Source organism: Triturus cristatus, chromosome 9 (assembly GCF_964204655.1).
Source record: "Triturus cristatus chromosome 9, aTriCri1.1, whole genome shotgun sequence".
Taxonomy (NCBI): domain Eukaryota; kingdom Metazoa; phylum Chordata; class Amphibia; order Caudata; family Salamandridae; genus Triturus; species Triturus cristatus.
In genome coordinates, this window is record NC_140592.1 from 1,236,968,557 (window position 1) to 1,236,979,940 (window position 11,384).

An 11,384-nucleotide genomic window follows, 5' to 3' on the forward strand; every position below is an offset into this window, starting at 1 on the left:
GGTGTGGTTGTCTTCTCTCCAAGATGGACTGACCTCTTATGAATGATGGCTGGCGTGGTTTTTCTTCTCTGATAGATGGGCTGACCTCTTATGAATGATGGCTGGTGTGGTTGTCTTCTCTGAAAGATGTGGCGGCCTCTTATGAATGATGGCTGGCGTGGTTGTCTTCTCTCAGAGATGGGCTGACCTCTTATGAATGATGGCTGGCGTGGTTGTCTTCTCTCAGAGATGGGCTGACCGCTTATGAATGATGGCTAGCGTGGTTGTCTTCTCTCAGAGATGGGCTGACCTCTTATGAATGATGGCTGGCGTGGTTGTCTTCTCTCAGAGATGGGCTGACCTCTTATGAATGATGGCTGGCGTGGTTGTCTTCTCTCAGAGATGGGCTGACCTCTTATGAATGATGGCTGGCGTGGTTGTCTTCTCTCAGAGATGGGCTGACCTCTTATGAATGATGGCTGGCGTGGTTGTCTTCTCTCAGAGATGGGCTGACCTCTTATGAATGATGGCTGGTGTGGTTGTCTTCTCTGAAAGATGTGGCGGCCTCTTATGAATGATGGCTGGCGTGGTTGTCTTCTCTCAGAGATGGGCTGACCTCTTATGAATGATGGCTGGCGTGGTTGTCTTCTCTGAGAGATGGGCTGACCGCTTATGAATGATGGCTGGCGTGGTTGTCTTCTCTCAGAGATGGGCTGACCTCTTATGAATGATGGCTGGCGTGGTTGTCTTCTCTCAGAGATGGGCTGACCTCTTATGAATGATGGCTGGCATGGTTGTCTTCTCTCAGAGATGGGCTGACCTCTTATGAATGACGGCTGGCGTGGTTGTCTTCTCTCAGAGATGGGCTGACCTCTTATGAATGATGGCTGGTGTGGTTGTCTTCTCTCAGAGATGGGCTGACCTCTTATGAATGATGGCTGGCGTGGTTGTCTTCTCTCAGAGATGGGCTGACCTCTTATGAATGATGGCTGGCGTGGTTGTCTTCTCTCAGAGATGGGCTGACCTCTTATGAATGATGGCTGGTGTGGTTGTCTTCTCTGAAAGATGTGGCGGCCTCTTATGAATGATGGCTGGCGTGGTTGTCTTCTCTCAGAGATGGGCTGACCTCTTATGAATGATGGCTGGCGTGGTTGTCTTCTCTGAGAGATGGGCTGACCACTTATGAATGATGGCTGGTGTGGTTGTCTTCTCTGAAAGATGTGGCGGCCTCTTATGAATGATGGCTGGCGTGGTTGTCTTCTCTCAGAGATGGGCTGACCTCTTATGAATGATGGCTGGCGTGGTTGTCTTCTCTGAGAGATGGGCTGACCTCTTATGAATGATGGCTGGCGTGGTTGTCTTCTCTCAGAGATGGGCTGACCTCTTATGAATGATGGCTGGCGTGGTTGTCTTCTCTCAGAGATGGGCTGACCTCTTATGAATGATGGCTGGCGTGGTTGTCTTCTCTCAGAGATGGGCTGACCTCTTATGAATGATGGCTGGTGTGGTTGTCTTCTCTGAAAGATGTGGCGGCCTCTTATGAATGATGGCTGGCGTGGTTGTCTTCTCTCAGAGATGGGCTGACCTCTTATGAATGATGGCTGGCGTGGTTGTCTTCTCTGAGAGATGGGCTGACCGCTTATGAATGATGGCTGGCGTGGTTGTCTTCTCTCAGAGATGGGCTGACCTCTTATGAATGATGGCTGGCGTGGTTGTCTTCTCTCAGAGATGGGCTGACCTCTTATGAATGATGGCTGGCGTGGTTGTCTTCTCTCAGAGATGGGCTGACCTCTTATGAATGATGGCTAGCGTGGTTGTCTTCTCTCAGAGATGGGCTGACCTCTTATGAATGATGGCTGGCGTGGTTGTCTTCTCTCAGAGATGGGCTGACCTCTTATGAATGATGGCTGGTGTGGTTGTCTCTCCACTCCACTCCAAGTTGGCTCAGACTTCTCCCAGCAGTTCCTGTAACTAGAAGGGCCCCGAGAGCTCTCTGCCCGCATGCACAGCGGCCATCGGGGAGGGGGTGTGAGGCGGTGTGGACCATGGGCTGGAGAAAAGGCACAGCTGGGGTAGCATCGGTTTCAGTTCCCCTGCCAGGCTGCCTGTCAGACCAGATGAGAATTTGGCCCTTCCCTTCGTTACAGCCCGGTGCCTGTCAGCCCAGGGCGCGGGACTGTGCGGGCCCCTCCCACTGCTGGGACCTGCCCCCCCCCCCCCTCCTCATTCCAGCCCGGTGCCTGTCGGTCCAGGGCGCAGGGCTGTGCGGGCCCCTCACACCGCTGGGACCTGCTCCCCCCGCCCCCACCCCAATACAGACCTCTGACTTGTGGCTGTCTTCTATGGGAGATGTGGCGACCTCTTAGGGATGATGGCTTCAGTGGTTGACTTCTCTGGGAGGCGTCACAACCCCTTATAAATGATGGCTGGCGTGGTTGTCTCTATGACAGACATGGTGACCTATTATGAATGGTGGCTGGCGTGGTTGTCTTCTATGACAGACATGGTGACCTATTATGAATGATGGCTGGCGTGGTTGTCTTCTCTGATAGATGTGGCGGCCTCTTATGAATGGTGGCTGGCGTGGTTTTTCTTCTCTCCAAGATGGACTGACCTCTTATGAATGATGGCTGGCGTGGTTGTCTTCTCTCAGGGATGGGCTGACCTCTTATGAATGATGGCTGGCGTGGTTGTCTTCTCTCAGAGATGGGCTGACCTCTTATGAATGATGGATGGCGTGGTTGTCTTCTCTCAGAGATGGGCTGACCTCTTATGAATGATGGCTGGTGTGGTTGTCTTCTCTCAGAGATGGGCTGACGTCTTATGAATGATGGCTGGTGTGGTTGTCTTCTCTCCAAGATGGACTGACCTCTTATGAATGATGGCTGGCGTGGTTTTTCTTCTCTGATAGATGGGCTGACCTCTTATGAATGATGGCTGGTGTGGTTGTCTTCTCTGAAAGATGTGGCGGCCTCTTATGAATGATGGCTGGCGTGGTTGTCTTCTCTCAGAGATGGGCTGACCTCTTATGAATGATGGCTGGCGTGGTTGTCTTCTCTCAGAGATGGGCTGACCGCTTATGAATGATGGCTAGCGTGGTTGTCTTCTCTCAGAGATGGGCTGACCTCTTATGAATGATGGCTGGCGTGGTTGTCTTCTCTCAGAGATGGGCTGACCTCTTATGAATGATGGCTGGCGTGGTTGTCTTCTCTCAGAGATGGGCTGACCTCTTATGAATGATGGCTGGCGTGGTTGTCTTCTCTCAGAGATGGGCTGACCTCTTATGAATGATGGCTGGCGTGGTTGTCTTCTCTCAGAGATGGGCTGACCTCTTATGAATGATGGCTGGTGTGGTTGTCTTCTCTGAAAGATGTGGCGGCCTCTTATGAATGATGGCTGGCGTGGTTGTCTTCTCTCAGAGATGGGCTGACCTCTTATGAATGATGGCTGGCGTGGTTGTCTTCTCTGAGAGATGGGCTGACCGCTTATGAATGATGGCTGGCGTGGTTGTCTTCTCTCAGAGATGGGCTGACCTCTTATGAATGATGGCTGGCGTGGTTGTCTTCTCTCAGAGATGGGCTGACCTCTTATGAATGATGGCTGGCATGGTTGTCTTCTCTCAGAGATGGGCTGACCTCTTATGAATGACGGCTGGCGTGGTTGTCTTCTCTCAGAGATGGGCTGACCTCTTATGAATGATGGCTGGTGTGGTTGTCTTCTCTCAGAGATGGGCTGACCTCTTATGAATGATGGCTGGCGTGGTTGTCTTCTCTCAGAGATGGGCTGACCTCTTATGAATGATGGCTGGCGTGGTTGTCTTCTCTCAGAGATGGGCTGACCTCTTATGAATGATGGCTGGTGTGGTTGTCTTCTCTGAAAGATGTGGCGGCCTCTTATGAATGATGGCTGGCGTGGTTGTCTTCTCTCAGAGACGGGCTGACCTCTTATGAATGATGGCTGGCGTGGTTGTCTTCTCTGGAGATGGGCTGACCACTTATGAATGATGGCTGGTGTGGTTGTCTTCTCTGAAAGATGTGGCGGCCTCTTATGAATGATGGCTGGCGTGGTTGTCTTCTCTCAGAGATGGGCTGACCTCTTATGAATGATGGCTGGCGTGGTTGTCTTCTCTGAGAGATGGGCTGACCTCTTATGAATGATGGCTGGCGTGGTTGTCTTCTCTCAGAGATGGGCTGACCTCTTATGAATGATGGCTGGCGTGGTTGTCTTCTCTCAGAGATGGGCTGACCTCTTATGAATGATGGCTGGCGTGGTTGTCTTCTCTCAGAGATGGGCTGACCTCTTATGAATGATGGCTGGTGTGGTTGTCTTCTCTGAAAGATGTGGCGGCCTCTTATGAATGATGGCTGGCGTGGTTGTCTTCTCTCAGAGATGGGCTGACCTCTTATGAATGATGGCTGGCGTGGTTGTCTTCTCTGAGAGATGGGCTGACCGCTTATGAATGATGGCTGGCGTGGTTGTCTTCTCTCAGAGATGGGCTGACCTCTTATGAATGATGGCTGGCGTGGTTGTCTTCTCTCAGAGATGGGCTGACCTCTTATGAATGATGGCTGGCGTGGTTGTCTTCTCTCAGAGATGGGCTGACCTCTTATGAATGATGGCTGGCGTGGTTGTCTTCTCTCAGAGATGGGCTGACCTCTTATGAATGATGGCTAGCGTGGTTGTCTTCTCTCAGAGATGGGCTGACCTCTTATGAATGATGGCTGGCGTGGTTGTCTTCTCTCAGAGATGGGCTGACCTCTTATGAATGATGGCTGGTGTGGTTGTCTTCTCTGAAAGATGTGGCGGCCTCTTATGAATGATGGCTGGCGTGGTTGTCTTCTCTCAGAGATGGGCTGACTTCTTATGAATGATGGCTGGCGTGGTTGTCTTCTCTCAGGGATGGGCTGACCGCTTATGAATGATGGCTGGTGTGGTTGTCTTCTCTGAGATGGGCTGACCTCTTATGAATGATGGCTGGTGTGGTTGTCTTCTCTGATAGATGTGGCGGCCTCTTATTAATGATGGCTGGTGTGGTTGTCTTCTCTGAGATGGGCTGACCTCTTATGAATGATGGCTAGCGTGGTTGTCTTCTCTGATAGATGTGGCGGCCTCTTATGAATGATGGCTGGCGTGGGAGTCTTCTCTCAGAGATGGGCTGACCTCTTATGAATGATGGCTGGCGTGGTTGTCTTCTCTCAGGGATGGGCTGACCTCTTATGAATGATGGCTGGTGTGGTTGTCTTCTCTGATAGATGTGGCGGCCTCTTATGAATGATGGCTGGTGTGGTTGTCTTCTCTGAGATGGGCTGACCTCTTATGAATGATGGCTAGCGTGGTTGTCTTCTCTGATAGATGTGGCGGCCTCTTATGAATGATGGCTGGCGTGGCTGTCTTCTCTCAGGGATGGGCTGACCTCTTATGAATGATGGCTGGCGTGGGAGTCTTCTCTGATAGATGTGGCGGCCTCTTATGAATGATGGCTGGTGTGGTTGTCTTCTCTCAGAGATGGGCTGACCTCTTATGAATGATGGCTGGCGTGGCTGTCTTCTCTCAGAGATTGGCTGACTTCTTATGAATGATGGCTGGCGTGGCTGTCTTCTACGAGAGGAGTGGAGACCTGCTGTAAATGATGGCTCTGTGGTTCTCCTACATGGCAAACCTTTCTGGATGATTGCGGCAGTGGTCACCTCCATTGACTAGTGACCTATGGAAACGATGACTGCTCTGGTTGTCTCCCTTTGGGTGCGATGGTGACCTCTTGAGATGATTAGCAGATTGGTTTTCTCCTATGACTTACGATGATTAACTATGATCATGTCAACTTTGCAGGAGGACAAAACTTATTTTAAGTCTTAAAAACAACCCGTTTGGTTCCAAACGATGGTCGGTTGCCTAGAAGCAATAAAGTGGGCCTTAAGAAATGAATAAAGAATAAAATATATTTAAAAAAAAATTTTGTGGTAGAAACACAAATGTATTTCAAATTGACGTGCAATTTTTTTATTTATTTGAGGAAATCGACTGTGGACGTTCAGTTTCCTTACTCCAACTGAGATACAGTGCGGCGTCCAGCATGGTTTTGTTATCAAAATCCAACCGACCTTTAGTAAAGGATAACAGTTTGCGTAGGGGCGTGGCAACCAGTTGCTGGCGGTAGTTGCCGGTCTGAGATTTGTAGCATCACACCATGGGTCCGGGGCGCAGTGTTAGTTTCGGATCTATTGCCGGTCGCCAAGAGTAGCCCTAATCAGAGTAGTGTCTCAATGTAGTGACAATGTAAAGGGTGCATGCGGCAGTGGAGCACTGTGGCAACCTCCTACCCCACAAGGCCCTAGATCAAGCTACCCCTGGAGCGTGGCCACTGCACAGTGGACACTGGCCTTAACCTTGGCATCTCGCCTGGCAAAGGACAGGGCGACCCTCCTGTTTCATCTTGTAGGGAACCCTTCTGCATGTACACGAAGTCCCATTTCTGGAGTGTCGAGAGAACCCCTGACTTGTGGTTTGTATGCCTGACAAGACGGCACCATGTCTTAGCCTCGCTGAACTATTTGATATTAGGGTTCAGGGCATTCTATGTGTTGAGCTGCAAGCACCTAGACGCCCTTGGGTAGTAGCGCACTATATAAATATATAAATAAATACATTCTTCTGGGTGCATCTGTCATGCTGGCATCTTCTGCACAACCCCATGAGTTTATTGCTGTATCAGCATGCCTCCAGATGTGACACTGACCTGGACCGCAGATGGAATGGTGGCAATGAAAGGTGGTGTGACCAGGTATTCAGGTCCCCACAAGTTTCACTTTACAAAACATTATATGGACATACCTTGGGACCAGCCACATCCCTGAGAGGGTCGTTGGCCTCTGAGTTCTCACTCAAGCCAGGGCTTTCGAATGAAGTGTGGAACAAGGTACATAATGACAAACAGTAATTTAAAAAAACCCTTAGTTACCAGGTTTTATTGTTTGTTAAAACCATGTCAATGCCGGGGGAGGCGGAGCTAAACCGAGTAACATAAAAGCAAACTTACCTGACCTGTGGATATTAAACCACAACACACAGTAAAGCTCTCGTATAACACCGTTCATCATTATGCCATTTTTTTTTAGTCCAGGATTAAGGATCTCACTGCATATCTTCCTTCAATGAGGCGTCATTTGATGCACACCATAACTTCACCTATGTAAAAGCCATAATGGCAACCTTAAACATGATCTGCAAGCCCTTTGGTAGCCAAGGCAAGACTGTGGTGTGATGAGCCCGCAAGAATAAACATGTGTCAGTATCGGAGTACACTCCTTCTCCACCCACTAGAGTCTCTTCAAAGTGTAAGTGGTAGATCCGCATTATTGGCCTTCTCATGGCCGAAACATGTCGACACAAATGCATGAACCAATTATTTGAAGCCTGCATGTGAATAAAAAGCTGCCATGGACCACTGAGACCCAAGAGATAGCAAGACTCCTTGATAATAATAGCAAGCTGAGGTTTCATAGTTAGGCAGTAGACAGACAGTACTCCAAGATCAAGAACCAGGTTTTGCAGCAATCAAAAACCCACAGATAATACTGCAGTGCGTTACTTTGTGATTGTTATTGGTTTTCATTTTGACTGTTGTGTGTATAAATAACCTCTCAGTTGTGTGCATTTATAGCCTGTATTTAATTTCATTTTTTTTTTTCACCTCTTCTGTTAGCAAAGTTCATTTTTTACCTTGCTAGCAACCCTGTTTTGATTCAGTTCCCTACTATTGTATGAGGGACCCTCCGGACCACATTGTGCACATATGCTCCCTAGTCTATTCTCGAGTACCCGCTCAGCTCCTAATATTTTTGTTGCAAGTGGTGCAAAGTCCATGTTCAAATCATTTAAATGAAAAAAGAAACTGGAATCTCGCCTAATCCTTCTCTTTCTTTCTTTAGGTCTGCAAGGCATGCCAGGGGACTACGGACCGACGGGGGGGCCGCTGGGCCTGAGTATGGCACAGTCTGGTTACACTCCTTCCCAGATGACCCCGCACCCCTCTCAGTTGCGACATGGACCCCCAATGCATCCGTATTTGCCAAGCCACCCCCATCATCGCCATGCCATGGTGCTGCACGGAGGACACCCGGCCCACCCTGGAATGACTATATCTGCGCAAAGCCCCTCTTTGCTGAATTCTGTCGACCCTGGCTTTGGCGGACAGTTGACGGACATCCATGCCTGACTGTACATGGGAACTCAAGGGAAATAAATAACATATTTTCAGACATTTGAGCTTTGACCAGATGTTGACACTTAAAAAAAGAAAATTCCAGACAGCTGTGATTTATTTTTTACTTTTGTCATTTTTTTCAACAACAGAGGACCAACGTTAAACCAAGAACAGAAATGTGAATCCCTGGGCTTGCAGAGATGAATGAAGTCCAGGGAAAGTTCCTCTGGAAAAGAGAAAAAAAACAGAAAGAGAGAGTAAAAAAGACTCAAAGAGTTTAAAACTACTGTAGTATATAAACATAGGGACTAAGTTAACTTGTACATTTCTTTCATCACACGAGTTTTGTTGCCTCAAAATAGTTTTAGAAGAAAGAAACGGACCCTTGTTTTTTCCACACTATGTGTGTTGTTCCCAAAAGATGACTGTGTCTTGGTTCAGCGGCAGAGTCTCCATCCCCGAAAGACTTCTGTCGGCTTGGCCGGTGAGCATTAAACTAAAAAGTAAACAAAACAAATCAACGAATGCCGAAAGTGATGTGCATCTGGATGGTGCTCCTCGCGCTGCGTTCCATTTCTAAGAAAATTCTGGGAGAGCGCTTTCGTTCATTCATGAAATGTGCTCGGAGTTTCAAACCCCTCAAAGAGGACGACAAACCCTTTGTTTTTTTCTTAAGGCCTGGCCTCTTCTTCTTCTACAGAGCTTTTATCTCAAGATTTGGAGACAAGCAGGAAGCCTCTTCCAGGAGCTCTGAGCCAAGGTTTTGGACGAAGAACAAACCCAATTGTTTTTAAATAATCCTTATTCAGTTCTTAATATTGACGCTGGTCCTTGCACCAAAAAAAAGCAGCCATCGAACTTTTATCGTGAACTCCAGGTTTGAGAGGGTGAGTGGGTGTGTGCGCGCGTGTGTGTGCTTGTTTGAGTGAGACAGAGTGAAAGTTAGGGATACTGTAACAAACTTCGTACAGAGTTCGACCTATTAATTGTTCCTTGTTAGATATTATATGTGTTTACCTCAACTGAAAAAAAGAATGTTTTTGCTAGTATCCGATCTGCTGTGGAATTGGTATTGTATGTCCAGAAATTCTTCCTCTCTCAGCACGTGTTCCTCATTAGAAACAAAAAATGCTGTTACCTTTAAGCTTCGTCAAAAATTTACATTAAAATACTTGTATGAGGACTGTGACGTTATGTTTAAAAAAAAAAAGGTGTTAAGTCACAAAATGCGGTAATAAATATTTCATTTTTGATTTTTTTTTTCGTTGGGCTTTTTTGCTTTTTTTATTTTTATTTTCTTGCCTGTGGTATTGTTTATGTTTTAAGGTGCCTTGCTTTATTTGCACTCATTTGTACATAACCCTGCATTAAAAACAAATGTGCCACCAGAACTATTTGAAAAGTGCTCTCTGTTGAGATGTGGATAAAACCATCTAAACCCTGGACTGGCACAGACTTCTAGAATGTTTGATAAGGTTGTGACCACTGAGTTATTCCAAATTACAGAATTGCATTTGCCTCAAATGAATAGATACCATAAGAAGTAATATTATTTAAATTACAAACTAGCTTTAAATTGTACTCTGCATGAGAGAACAGTTGATGGAAGTTATCATTGTGGCTGTTTATATAAGCACATCATTTGTTCCTTTTAATGGACCTCTTGAAAACGAGTCCAAGGTGCTTAAAACCAAGTGGAAAAGATATTGTACAAAAAGAAATTGAGTGAAAAAAGGAAAAAGTAAGTATTTCGATGTTTGGGGCTACCTCTCACACCGGGACTTTCGTAATTTTTGCCTTTAGTGGTCTATTCCCCGAAACCGCGCACACAAAAAAAACTGCTATAATAAAAAAAAACACATACACACAAAATTATGAGAAAAAAACGAAATAAGTGAACGATTGCTTCTTTAAAACCAGAAAAAAATAAGTATTTGTATTAAAAACGCGCTCAGTACGCCCTGGTGCATTGAATTCAGGCTGTGTGGACAACGCGTATCCAATCGCTTTCTGTTATCTCGTTTGAAATTTTAATACGATTCAATTATACAGAAAATTTCTCCTTTTGCGTTGAACTATTTTTTTTTTTTTTAACGACATATTCTAATTTCGGGAAATCCATAAAGTATTAATGTTGCCAACCGAGGGCATTATATTTTTTTTATTAATTAGCATTTTAATGACTTGCACTCTTCGAGATGTTGTATTGCTGATGGGAAGAATGTAAAATTAGGGCATTTGGAAACTGACACTGTGGTGAGTGACAGGTCTGAGTACAGCAGAATTCCAAGTGTTTGCGGGTCCCACCTAAAAACCAGCTCCGTTCAAAGAATTGTCTATGGGGGTGGGGGGAGCAGCTCACGTTAAATATTGTGAATTACCCATACTTGATACAAAACCCCTCCCAGGTTATTCGAAATGTACACCCATCAAGCGCAATATTTGAATGAACACGGGAGACAACTTTCTGGATGAGACATTACCGAAATCGAAAAATTGGGGCTGTTGTTGAAATAGTTGTCAGTCCCTGGTTGCACCCACACACAAGCTAGAAATGCGAGGGTCGATCCCCGGTACACGTTTGCACACAAGCTAAAATGGGAGGGTCGATCCCTGGTACACGTTTGCACACGCACACAAGCTAAAATGCGAGGGTCGATCCCTGGTACACGTTTGCACACGCACACAAGCTAGAAATATGAGCGTCGAAGCCTCGTGCACGTTTATACACGCACCCATGCTGGAAATATGAGCGCCGATCCCTGGTACGCGTTTGCACACGCACACAAGCTGGAAATGTGAGCGTCGATCCCTGGTACACGTATGCACACAAGCTAGAAATATGAGCGTCGATCACTGGTACACGTTTCCACAAGCACACAAGCTAGAAATTTGAGCGTCGATCCCTCGTACACGTTTCCACAAGCTAGAAATAAGAGCGTCGATCCCTGGTACACGTTTGCACAAGCTAGAAATAAGAGCGTCGATCCCTGGTACACGTTTGCACAAGCTAGAAATATGAGCGCCGATCCCTGGTACACGTTTGCACAAGCTAGAAATAAGAGCGCCGATCCCTGGTACACGTTTGCACAAGCACACAAGCTAGAAATGCGAGGGTCGATCCCTGGTACACGTTTGCACACGCACACAAGCTAAACATATGAATGTCGATCCCTCCTACACGTTTGCACTTGCACAGAAG

The 11,384-nt window shown here is 47.0% G+C and overlaps 1 protein-coding gene across 14 annotated transcripts in view; it reads left to right on the plus strand.

Moving 5' to 3' along the window:
- Positions 1-9,445, plus strand: part of MEIS2 (Meis homeobox 2) — a 304,133-nt gene extending 294,688 nt beyond the window's left edge. For all 14 annotated transcript variants that reach the window (XM_085627334.1, XM_085627333.1, XM_085627336.1 and 11 more), the window contains one exon: positions 7,908-9,445. Coding sequence is in view for 7 of the 14 variants with exons in the window: in XM_085627328.1 (XP_085483454.1) it covers positions 7,908-8,194 (287 nt within the window). In the remaining 7 variants the exon portion in view is untranslated. The remainder of the gene's footprint in view (positions 1-7,907) is intronic.
- The last annotated feature ends 1,939 nt before the right edge of the window (positions 9,446-11,384 follow it).